Genomic DNA, 12665 nt, shown 5'->3' on the forward strand with positions numbered 1-12665 from the left:
CTTTCAGTACAGGTGGAAATCAAAATAACAAGTCTCAGTGATTCTTCTTTCCCCATAACTTAACAATACAATAAATACAATTTTGAAACAGATATTTCGAAATCTTGAAATATCTTATATGGTGTCAAACAAATGTTTCAATTGATAGCAAAATCAATTCCCACCTGCACTACGATTACCAATCAAAATTTCATCTAAACCAACATATGCCTATAGAAATGTGGTCAAAAATCAAGAATAAAAACATTCCATCTGGAATTCTTTCACCAGCTTTCAGAAAACATACTGATGTGTTCTGCTGAAAGAAAACCTCTGTCTATTCAGGCGGAAAATTATTTATTTTCTAACTTTAGAAATAGCTGACAAATAGTCATCTTAAAATTGTTTCCCTTTCTTCAAACAATCTTCCAGCTCTGCTCTTCTCTAATAATTGCTGAAGTTCTTGTGATTTGAGTATGCAATTCCCTGACAAACTGAGGCAAACAAGGTGTGCCCTTACTTCTAGAGCTCTATTCAAAGGATGTGAATAAAGCATCTACCACTGGGAGAGTAAACCTTTTTTTTCTACCAGCTGTTTTAAAATCTTAACTGTACAAAGAACATTTCAAAGTTCACTTTAAAGAAGTATTTTTAGTGTTGCTTCTTCCCATTTTGCAGATTTTATTTTGATAATATACAATCATTCAGTCTGGAAAACTAAGACCTCATCTGCTTGATCCAAGATAATCAATGCAAACAGAAGCTCCAAAGAACATTTACAGTCTAATGATGCACTCTGCATTTTGGAGAACAGCTTTGGCTTTGATTCTCCTAGGAGGAGAAACAGTCCAGCAGTAAGAAAACATAATGTATATAGCTTTGCATTTTACTGCTTAAAGCACTTAGCAGTTGTAGCATTTTACATCAACATGCATTTTGCAGACCTTTCTCATTATTCCAGGGGAAGGCAGGTGGTGCTAACTCCACGTTAACTTACAAAGAAATCACACTGTTCTGCTGTTTTCGTTTGAGTGAGAACGTGGCCCAGCACGTGTGGCCCAAAGGCAGCCCAGGGTCAGGCTGCATCTACCTCTGCCTCAAGACTCACAGTCCCCAAGACTGCGCTAGGCATACTGATGTCTTGGGAGTCCTGCAGGTTGACTTACTTTGGTGAGCCAGCAGACAGAGAACAATTAAAACTTGCACTAAGAACCTTCTCCCTTCTCCATCCACAGAAGGTCTGGACAAACAGGCAGGGGATCGTAGCTTGATAAACCCTTCTGGATACTGTCCCCAGGGGTACTCTCAACAAGCCTATGCAAAAGGCCAGCTCTGGAAAAGGTCCGCTGAGTGCACAAGTCATGCTGCTGCCCCACCATGAGCTATGAAGCATAGGCACTACCCCAAAGTCCTCACAGCACAGCCCAGTCCAAAGGCTGATGTTCAGGATCACACTGTGACAAAGCAACAAGCCAGAAGAGGGACTGGGATGCAGAAATGCCTTGGTTCCTGAGCTGATGAATTCTCAAGATGCATCTCAGAGTGACTGAGTCAGAGCTGCACATAACAGGAATTTCCAAATATACCTGCATACATTTATTCAAATATTGCAGCACAAACTTCCTTGTAAAAAAAAAAAAAGTAATCTACATTTCTTACCAAACCAATATAAAATCCCACAAAATGCTCTGTGACTCTTCTGTGGTTCTCCATCCCTGTATCCTTTCTTTTTTGACCTCTGTGACAATTGCTATAGGACAATCAATTTCCTCCTCTTGGATATGTTTCTGGCTTTGGGGAATGAGGGCTTCTTTACCAGCCATTTCTGTAATGACTGGTAGTATAAAGTATACATCAGCAGAGGCACCCCAGCTCTCTATTTATTCTTGTTGTCCCCTCTGAAGACAACACCAAAAGATAGTGAAACTTAGTACAAACTGTAAGCTTGAATATGTGATATGAATTTCTAATATTACAAGGAAACGTTTTGGCAGATTGTACAATGCCCTCAGACATATGGTGTGAATTTTGGGGTACTCCTGTGCAGGGACAGGAGTTGGACTCGATAATCCTTGCGGGTCCCTTCCAACTCAGGGCATTCTATGGTTCTTTGATTCTATAATAAATACGTATGCACCGAAAAAATCAAATCAGGGAATAAAATAGCCTCATCGGTAAGACTCTAAATTGGATGTGCCCACATCTTGAGTACTGCGCACTGTTCCAGTCTCCACATCTCACAGTGGCCTTGCAAGGACAGACTAAAAAGGATAAGACTCTTAACTGGATAGGATTAGGCTCAGGAGGAAGAATGTCTGAGATTTACAAAATTATGAAGGTGGTGCATAAGGTGAATGGGGATTTTCACCAAGCCCCAGAACATTAGAACTAGCATTGAAACTAGTGGGAGGTTGGTTTAAAACAGATAAAAGACACTTACTTCTTTTATCATATATTTTTTTAAATAGTAGGCTGTGAACTTTTCAACCTGCTGCCACAGAAAGCTGCGGAAGCAGACAGTATCTGTAGGTTCAACGAGGGTTAGACCAGTTCAGGGACAAGAGGTCCATAAACAGTCTCAAGAAGGAATAGGCAGGGATGTACCTTCTAACAGCCCCTAATACAATAAGAGTGGGCGCTGATAAAGTAGAAGGGGAATGGATGACAAAGACTGGCCAGGCTTGCATGCAATCCCTAGCTAATGTCTTCTAAATCCACCGCTAGACAGAGAGCACTGGGCTGTGAACTTTGGGTAAAGAAACTAGGTATAAATAATTCTGAAAAAATATACAGATAAGGTACAGTCCTTAAAGATAATAGAAAGTAACAAGAGTCTGCTTCACCTCATTTGCATGCTTCTCCATATAGTTGAACGTGTACTCATCAGCATCCACCAAAAGAAAGTTGTGACCATAGAAACAAACTCTGGCTCCAACAAACAGATTCTGAGCCTTGAAGTATTCAGATGGCTCACTCTTAAAGAGCTGCTGCCCAGGCTTCTTAATGCGACCTCTTTCCAAGAACTTCCCACCAAGTATCCCTATGGGAACAGAATTGTAAATAATTAATTGTGGCTTTACTTGGGGGAAAAAAAGCACACAAAAGAAAACCCAAAAGACACCCCAAACCAGCTGGTTTGTATTTAAATATTACTTTTTGTCCTTGAGTTTCTGGTCTCATAATATACCCTCCCGCTCTCTCTCATTGCTAAAAGAACTGTCTTTGCCAGTGTCCACAGCAACAGTTACATTGTGCAAGTTCTGTGACATGTCTCATTTGAACGCCTGCCAAACACCTTCCCTTTTTTTCTTTTCTCTAAAATGAGACAGCAACGTGCCTCTTCAAATCGTTCCCACAACCCTGTCACCAGCCTTGGGACTGACCCTTGAGAAACGTTAAGATGCAAAATGTAAGATGCAGGCAATTATCCTTGAACTGTTAAAGCAAAAAGAAAAAAAAAATCACAACTTAGGATAGCACAGTCCTACAAAGATCATGAATTCTGGTGCGCTGTAATTCTAACTTGTTTTTAAGTGCTTTTGAATGTAAAAAAAAGTAGGAGTGACATGACACTATCTTCCACATACCGTTCTCCCAGTGCAATTTAATTGCGAATTTCCTTTGTGAGCTGGGTATGTCACATCTTTTATTTTCACATTATAATGGTTTTATTTGTGCCACTGGAAACTGCACGCAGTACTCAAGGGTATGTAAGATGCTAAAAGGAACATTTCACTTTCCAGTAGTATCTTCTGGTGCACCACAAGATTGCATTGCATGTACCACGCTTTCTAGAAAACAGTCACATGTTCAGTTTCATCAGGATATGGGCCCTACAACAGCTCTGGAGAGCCTGAGGTTCATTTCCTGTTTATATGTGAGCTTCCAAGCCAAGAGCCAAAAAGCATACTTTAGTAACGTTTAATGATGTCTTACATATTAGGTAGTGATGCAAGTCCAATAAAAGGCTGATGAACAGTGTAATAAAATGCCTTTTATAGTCAAAATTATAAATGAATGTGAAACACAAACTAGTTATTAAACCAGAGTTTGGATCAGATGTCTGTCTTAATTGCTTTACTAGCACCATAAAAGCAAAAGACAAAAAATACACTACGGTAATGGTCAGATCTAGCCTGAAACAAAAAACAATTCAAATCACTAATGTAACTCTAATCTTAATACATTCATTCTCACCTAGCTATTAAAACAAATATGAAATTTTAGGTTATATAATCCTGGCAAATGTTCGTAATATTTAAACAGAACTGGTCTCTGTAAGATTGGAACTTCACTCTCATCTCTCTATTTCCCTGAAATTGTATGCTTGGATTGGAAACTTACCTTAATACCTCTGTCCCATAATTGTTTTTAAAATGTTACGGGTTAGTACATTTCAAGAGGTATAAAGGAAAACAACCAAAAATATCTCATTAGGTTAGAGATTCTACAATGAAACCTGATGAGAACATTTGATGCAAATCTACAAGAGCCAGGCTCAAAGCACAAAATAAACACCACAACCAAAGACCCTCTTCCATTAAGATCAGATCAGACTTTGCAGGTGTTTGTACAGCTGTTGGCTTGGTCTTACACCGAGTAAAAAAGGGGTTGTGATCTTCTGCATGGGGAGCCAAAGTTCTCATGCTTTGACCCCCGTCTCAACAAGTGCTTCAATATGTCCAGCCCTGTGCATTTCAGATACAGTTTCACAGTGTTACTAATGGTGTGATGTACTTCTCTGCAACCTTCAGGTTGCTGGACTGAGAAAAGTAAGAGCAACCTATTACTTCTATCTTAGTACTGAGAAATATTTTTACCTGCCAATTTGTATCAATTCATGCAAATAAAAAGCTGAAAATAGCCCTTCGAATCTGCACACAAAAGGATGGTCAAGTTGTTATTTTGGGAGTCAATTACTGTTTTAACTCGTCCGCTCTGTAAGATGTGCTCAGACTTACTCTTCTCCCACCCCATCCTCTTCAACATTTTTCCTTCTCACACACAAATGTTCTCACTCCCATTTCTCATGCCTTACTCTTTTTTCCTACCTGTTCTTAATTGACCTCTGCAAAGCCTTCTCATTCTTAACCTCCGAGAAACTTTTCACTTTTCCTTCAGACATGACTAAAATGAGGGAGGGGGGGAGAGAGAGGGAGAAGAGAAAGGGAGAAGAAAGAAAAGAAGGAAGGTGGGAACAAAGAAACTTCTGTAGTCCCAGGCCTCTTTCCAACTGCTGCTCTACCTCCCCACCAACACACACACTTCTTATCCTGCCTCTTCAGGGCTGTTCTCACTAAACTCTCCAATGGCCAGTTCTTAGCCACATCCTTCCACTTCACCTTTCTACCACCCCTGAAAGGCAGCTACTCTATCCACGTAAACATCCCAGGGAAGTTAAAACCCCATTTACAGATGCTTGCCTTTCATACTTGTCTTAAAGCATTTGTTATTGTTGGTATGCAAACTTGCCCATTTATTGTTTCACATTTTGTTTGACTAGCAATGTTCAGTGGGCTCCCAGCTGCAATCCCAGCATATATTCTCATTCCAAAATAAAAGGAAGCCAGGAAGCAACCTCTGGCCTGGCACCCCTGTTGTTGAGACCCTGACCAATTGACCACATCTGCACTGCACAGTGTGTGGCTCTGGCTCTGCTCTGGGTGCTGTGTGATAAATCTGGCGTCTTAAGACACAACTATTATTTTTGTGTGTTCAAACTGTTTGAAGATATGTGAGGGCTGTGCTGCAGTCCAACAGAGTGGTGTTTCACCACATGAAACTGGGGGTATTTATTGCAGCCCCTGGGTGTGGCAGAAGGACCTGAATTTTTCAGTGTGCAAAACTGCCTGCGATAGTGTTAGACGTCTGATAAGAGTGAAGCAAGCCAAACCCGGTGCAGCTTTGTCCTTACTGCCTTGCAGGAGAGTTTTCTGGAGTTAAGCACCCTCTAGGAGGGGACCCAGGCTCTCAGGGCCTTGTCTAGTCGGAATGGTGCAAAGGAGAACCAGGAGTGACCGAACAGGCAATACATATTATTGAGGTCCAAGATTCAAACTGTTCCCTGGATTTGTTTAACTTAACAGTGCAGATGTACCCTTAGCATCCTTTATGTGCTGGATATAAAGAATGCCAATTAAACATGTCACTCACTAGTGGAGAACTGAGCTGCTCTTGAGCCTTACAGCAGCATTACATAATATATACATAAGGCTATGTGTCTTTAGCTGTAATAGAAGAAGGTGCATAAATTACAGGCCACTGGATGGCAGGAAGCTAGTAAAATAATGATGACAGGACAACGCTGCCATAAGCAGTGCCAAATCTTGATGTTGCAGTGCAGCAGGGCTAACTGGGAATGCTCACTGAAGCCTAGGCAGGTACTCTACACATTTTCAAAACATTTCTCAGAGAATTGCTTGTATTTTAGTTAGGGGTGAGGTTCATTTATGCGTTCATAATTTGTTGCATACAAGCAGAGATGCCTTTAGAAGTTCTTTGCATTGAAAAGCTTCAGGCCTTCCCAAAAACCTACTCACGTGCAGGGCACTCAGAATGACTTAGTAGCACCACTGGCACAGAAAGAGTTCTCTAGGAATATGGAAGTCTAGCTATTCACCACACCTTCATTGTTTATCAAAGTTCATCATAGGTCTGAAAAGTATTAACATCAGAAATCATTTTCAGTAAAGGCTTAAGTGTAGGGTCGCAAGAGTACTTCATCCTTAACTGTAAGCTGAATAACTGGACCTCAGAAAGTCAACTGCTGGCACCAGAGCCTGAACCAAAGGGGCAGTGAACAGTCCTCCCTAGGACAGCCTTTGCTCTAGGCAGTGAGCTGGGAGTACTAAATAGGTCAGTACTGAGCACAGTGAGCTGGTCACCATTGCAGGGTGGACCTGAAATACCATACTAAGGCATGCTGTGCCAAGAAGCTGATATAGGGCAATTCAAGTAGTATGAAAAAAGCCAGTCACGAGGTTCCACAAGAGACTAACATGGTAACTAAGGAAACCTTCAATTACTCTTTTTCCCTTGTCTTGGAGAGAATACAATTTCCTAATTTTTTTCTTTCTATGTTTTTATCAGAGGCTGACAGCAGCTTTTAAGAATCAGTCCTTTGACTGCACATGTTGAGAGGTGCCAGAGCACTTCTGGATGTTAACTGCGCTGAAACTGTTGCTGCAGATTTTCTGTGGGCTTCACAAATATACACTAATTTCTCCAACAGGGTCATGCTTAGCCAAGGCTTCCCTATCTCTCTGAGTTACAGAAAGAATTCCTGATGTCCTTCCCAGTGCTGTGTCCTTCCATCCATGCGCAAGACACTCCACAGAAATAAAAAGACGCTTGAAAATCACAAAACCTTTCATACCCTCAGTAGGAGCCATCCTACAACAGACCACAGTGGTCAAAAGAATTTAACCATGACAACACTGGGTGACCATGCTCCAGCAATAGGATAAATGTGATCAAGCAACTGAGAAGCAACAAAGCATTTGTCACTTAAACACGGCTAGTCTGGCTCTTGAAATTCAGTTCAGTATTATACACACGCACACACGCACGCACACAGACGCTAGCACAGGGCAATCTTCAGTCTTTATATGCTCAACACTACATGATTAATGATAAAGTATGTTAAAAAAATCTCACAGCTGCTTTGCTTTCATGAGCTCCTTCTATACAATGGGTGCTATATAGGTTTCATGACACCATAAGACAATCTTGCAAAACAGAGGATTTACTCTCATTCTTGATGTCTTACATTTCCTGTCCCTATTTATCATCAGTTACAATACAATTCCTGTATGTTATCCACAACAAAAGCAAATGTTTAGAGGCCAAATTTGCAAATTAAAATGTAATAAAAGTTCTAATGCGTTAAACTTCCAGTTCCCAAAGGATATTGTGAAGTACTGCCATACAATGAACAGCGTTACTCTGAGTGATGAAGATTATAAATTACTATGACACACAGCTATGCAAGATAATGCAGTAGACCTGCTGATGTAATTCCCAGTGCATTTAAAAACCCACATCCCTGCTTCTGCTAGTGCTGAGTATGGCCACAGTATTTACTGTAAAGTCTAATCAAATGAGCAGGGTAACTGGGACTGACTGCAAGACATTACTACATCTTACCTGTGTTTTGCTGTATATGTTCAAAAACTGAAATGGTGTCATCACTCAGGAAGTAGGAAATAATGAATTTCCGATCCTTGTCAATAGGACTATCTGTGACAAGTTTTGCAAGAAAGCGCAGTATGTTGCTTTCCATACCACTTCTAAAACGCAAAAGAAGAGGTAAGAAGTCAAAAACAGAGTCTGAGAAAAGTTTTCATCACTAAGAGATGCATTCTCCTGAGTTTTGTAACATACATTAATTGTGCTACTCCTGGACCAAGAAGAAAAATGGCATAAGATTCCCTACTTTGTCAAAAAACATTTTCTGCTTAAATTAACAGAACCAGCTAGAGGCAGCCAGATAGAAAGGAATCATTTTCAGGGGAAAATTACTTCTCTGCCACAGGTCTGGAATGAATTTGTATTCAAATTCAGTTGCAAATCAAGCTCCAAGTTTTTTTCCAGAAAATTTATAAAGGAAAAACACAATTAGGTATGTATATTTTCAAATCAAATTCTGAATAGCAATATATACCAGGATTTTCTCCACAAAATGAGGCCCACCAGATGATCTTACTAGTTGGATATTTGTTGAGTAATTGTGTTTTAAATTATTTACATTACCGCTATATGCACTATCAATACATTCCCAAGCCTTTTTCTAAAAGCTTTCTTCTTTTATGGAGGTTCTACAGGTGAATGTCTAGCATGTGACTTTGCTTTTTACTTTGGCTTCAACAACCACTGCCTGACAAACCATTTTATAATGGAAAGTAAAGGGTTAATGCTTTAATATTGCTACAGCAGACAGCATGAAATTCAGCAGACAAAAAAAGTAAATGCCAGAAAGTCAAACAGAAAAACAAATCAGTGTTGGACTGCTGAAGCTAACAAGATTCCTGACTAATTCCTGGACTAAGACTTTCATCAAACTCCCACTGAAGACAGCAGAAGAGAAGGAGACAGAGGATGGGAAGGTCACAATATTTGCCCTCTCAAAAGAGAAATTTTGCTGAGTTCAGAGAAAATTGGAGTACCACGTCAGTAAACCAGTCCTCACATGCACCTGTCCCTTAAAAGTCCAACGCGAGGCATATTTTGCTGAAAAATGTACATCCCTGCTTAACATTTATCTCCTTCACAAAAAAGACATAATTTAAAAAGTTGGAATTATTTTTCACTGAAATACCTGTCTTTCTCCATGAATTTCTTGAAATCTTTTTGGGGAGGCTTGGGAAGCAAACCCATACAGGAGCACAGAGAATCCTCTTCGGAACCAAATCCAGTATAAGGAGGAAATGTTTTTTCTGGTTTTGGAGGTGGTGGAGCCTTATATTGAACTGGGGTGAAATCCTCTACAACAAAGACAGCAAGACTTATTTATTACTGTTCTGATGAAGCCATTCTACTAAGAATTTAAACTTCATTATGAATACTTCTTAGTCTATTTCTGTAACAGAGCACTGATCAAAGTCAAAGCAGGATCCCTCCTGCTGTTACAGGGTAGAAGAAGACTCCATAGAAGCCAACAGCAAAATTATTATTTCTTCAAGTGTTTCAGGATTTCATCTATAATCTTAAAATGTTTGACAAATATCATTAAGAATCACAGGCAAAAGGACAAATACAGTTTCAAAATGGGATAAAATAATAAATTAACAATTCTAAATTAATTTTTCAGTTTTATCCTTTGAGACAACATGATACTTGGCTTATGGGTTTCCTGCCCTCTGCTTTTGCAAGAGGAAAATAAATACATAAATGAATAAAATTTTATTCATTATTTAAATCATACATATACGTGAAGAATTTGGTACATTGAAGCCAATAGCTTCAGTCCACATAGCACTGTATCCAGAGTTTCAGAAGCTGTGCTTTTCCTCATTTTCCCCAGTCTCAAGTCTTATCTCGCAGTGATCAATGGTCCTGACTATCCCAGATCAACAGCAGGAGCTCTCCTGATTCAGCAGAGACATGCCTGGGCAGGGACCTGCACTCACTTCCCACAGGGGCTGCTCCCAAAAGCCCTGCTGCCCTGTGGTCCCTTCTTATCCTCTCTTGGTGAAAATCTTGCTGTACCATTTGGCCCCTTGTTGCTTCCTTGCACTGCTCTTTCACCGCAGCTTCCAGCTACCACTGGGGTTCACAAAAAACTTCAACAGAGTAATACAGTCTGCTGGTTAAATAAGGTTAATGGAAAACAGAAAAGGTGAGAGGAAAAACTTAATTTGTATATGGGAGAAAGTAAATGGGCAGACCTGAGGCAAATGAAGGCATAAATCATAGGAACACAGGACAATTCAGGTTAGACAGGACCTCAGGAGGTTTCTAGCGTGGTCTTCTGCTCAGGAGAGGGTCAGCCCCAGGCCAGACCAGGCTGCTCAGGGCTGTGTCCATTTGGGGCTTGACACCTCCCAGGACGAGCCTGCACAGCCTGCCCTGGCAGCCTGCCCCAGGGAGGAAAGTTTTTCCTGATACCCAATGCTGAGCCTTATTTTCAGTTATGCATGTTGTCTCATGCCCTTCCACCGTTTACCCCTGTGAAGAGCCAGGCTGCCTGGTCTCAGCAACCGCCCGATGGGTGGGTGCAGGCAGCTGCTCGGGGCCCTTCCCGGGTTGAGCAAGCCCTGCTCCTGGGGTGTTCCTCAGCCCTGACTGTCCTGGGGCCTCCCCTGAATTCACCCTGACTGGTCCATGTCTTTCCTGTCCTGGCAGACCCAAAAGGGGACACAGTACCTTGATGGGGTCTAATGAGCACTGAGCAGAGGGGGATAATCACTTCCTTCGATTTTTGGGCAGCCCAGGCTGTGGCTGGCCCCCTTTGCTGTGGCACCAAGCCCTGCTTGCCACCCCTATAACGTGCAGAGCCCTTCCTGCACCAACACAGATGCAATGAGAAGGTCAGAGCCAACTGGCGCAGCACCGCCGGCGTGGAGCGGCATCGCCTCCGCACCTGGTGGGCTGGAGATGCTGCCCTGAGGAAGGGAGAGCTGGCTGGGCTAGTGAGTGAAACACAGACACATGAGGCAAACTGGAAGAAGATGGATCACAGACCACAGCCCAGGGGGCAGAGAGTGATGTAAGTGACCAGCGTATAAAAGTGGATCCGTGAAATAAAGGTTTTTTCTTTAAAATTTAACTTTTCTACCCAGAACTGACGAGAGATTAATAACCTAAACTAGTAGCATGGGTTTCAGTGCAAATAAAGGAGAATGACAAAACTGCTGTCACTTGGAACATTTTCTGAATTAGTTTGTGATTAAAATGTTTTAACATGGCTACATCAGAAGATCAAAGCAACATACTCTCTTAAAATCTGACTTGCCTAACAGCAGTATGAAGTTGAAAAATACAGAAAGCATTCAGATGTCAGAGTTGTTCTTTAACTTGAAAACACAATGAAATCTTCTTCAGCCTCCACTATCTTAGAAGAATATGGTCTGACTCGAAAAGCTAATGCCTTCACCCGAATCAGTCAAAAAGGGGTTTTGCAAACCATGCCAACATTTTTCTCCGTAAAAATTACACGTGTCCCTTCTGCGATTCAGAAGTACAAAGGCCAAGCCCATACGCAAAAGAAAGTCCATTCAGAAAATTTCAGAGCAATCTTCACCATGAAAGAGCACATGCAAACATGCACCGAAATATTGTTTTCGAAACACCGTTTGTGACAAAACTGCCTCCGCAGACGCCGTTGGCGTGCCACGTCACGTAACCTGCGCGCGCAATTCTTGTTGCGAGAAACGCGGCGCAGGCGGATGGAGGCATACGGGGACAGAGGAAAACTCCAGCGCCCTGAAGGAGGGAGCCGGGGTGTGCCGGGGCGCGGCGGGGACGGCCGAGCTCGCCGGGCGGGAAAGAGCCGGGGGTCCCGCAGGATCGGGCCCCTGCGGGGCGGGGGGAGGGGAGGGAGCCCCGGGCGCGCGCCTTCCGCGCTCCCACAGCGCCACCTCGTGGACGCCCGGGGGCCCGGAACGCGGGTTCTTCCAAATCAGCGCCTCGATGCTGTTGATAAACCTCGACGTTAGTTTTTTTTAATTATGCGGTACGTTAATCCGCGCTAACATCTTCTCCCCCCGCGTCCGGAGGTTTGTAACAGCGTATCTGAGCGGGAACAAACCCCTTCTCTGCGCACGGCTGCGAGCAGCCCGCTTCCCGCCAACAGAGTTTGGGAAGGCAGGGCGCTCAGCTGAACTGACAAACTCGGAAGACGCGCCAGTGTGCTTACATGCAGGTCACAGCCCGCGCACGTTAACGCTCGCACGTAAGGCATTCATTAGGAAACGCTGAAGTGTTCCCCTTTGTATGTACGTTAGCACATATGGATGAAAATCATCTGTATAAACTAAAACGGAACCACAGAGTACGAGGAATATTGAGTTAGCCCCAGAGCGTACATTAAATCCCTCATAACTCAAGCATGGGATAAACAAAGTCCAAAGAGAAGTTCAGCGCTTTGGGTCCCAACCTTTCCCTGATGTAAAATGGGACCTTGCTTCATTCAGATTTGCTGAACACAAACATCCAGCCTCTTGCCACCTACAGTTTCCAGGATTTCT

At 42.4% G+C, this 12665-nt stretch overlaps 1 protein-coding gene across 7 annotated transcripts in view; it reads right to left on the reverse strand.

Annotated features, from left to right (window-relative positions):
• EFHC2 (EF-hand domain containing 2) overlaps nt 1-12665 on the reverse strand; it is a 65336-nt gene that overhangs the window by 18366 nt on the left and 34305 nt on the right. For all 7 annotated transcript variants that reach the window (XM_075098419.1, XM_075098442.1, XM_075098436.1 and 4 more), the window contains 3 exons: nt 9296-9461; nt 8125-8267; nt 2823-3019 (listed from right to left, as the gene is read on the reverse strand). In XM_075098419.1, coding sequence (XP_074954520.1) covers nt 2823-3019; nt 8125-8267; nt 9296-9461 — 506 coding nt within the window. The remainder of the gene's footprint in view (nt 1-2822; nt 3020-8124; nt 8268-9295; nt 9462-12665) is intronic.

The sequence above is a fragment of the Phalacrocorax aristotelis genome, chromosome 1 (assembly GCF_949628215.1).
Source record: "Phalacrocorax aristotelis chromosome 1, bGulAri2.1, whole genome shotgun sequence".
Taxonomy (NCBI): domain Eukaryota; kingdom Metazoa; phylum Chordata; class Aves; order Suliformes; family Phalacrocoracidae; genus Phalacrocorax; species Phalacrocorax aristotelis.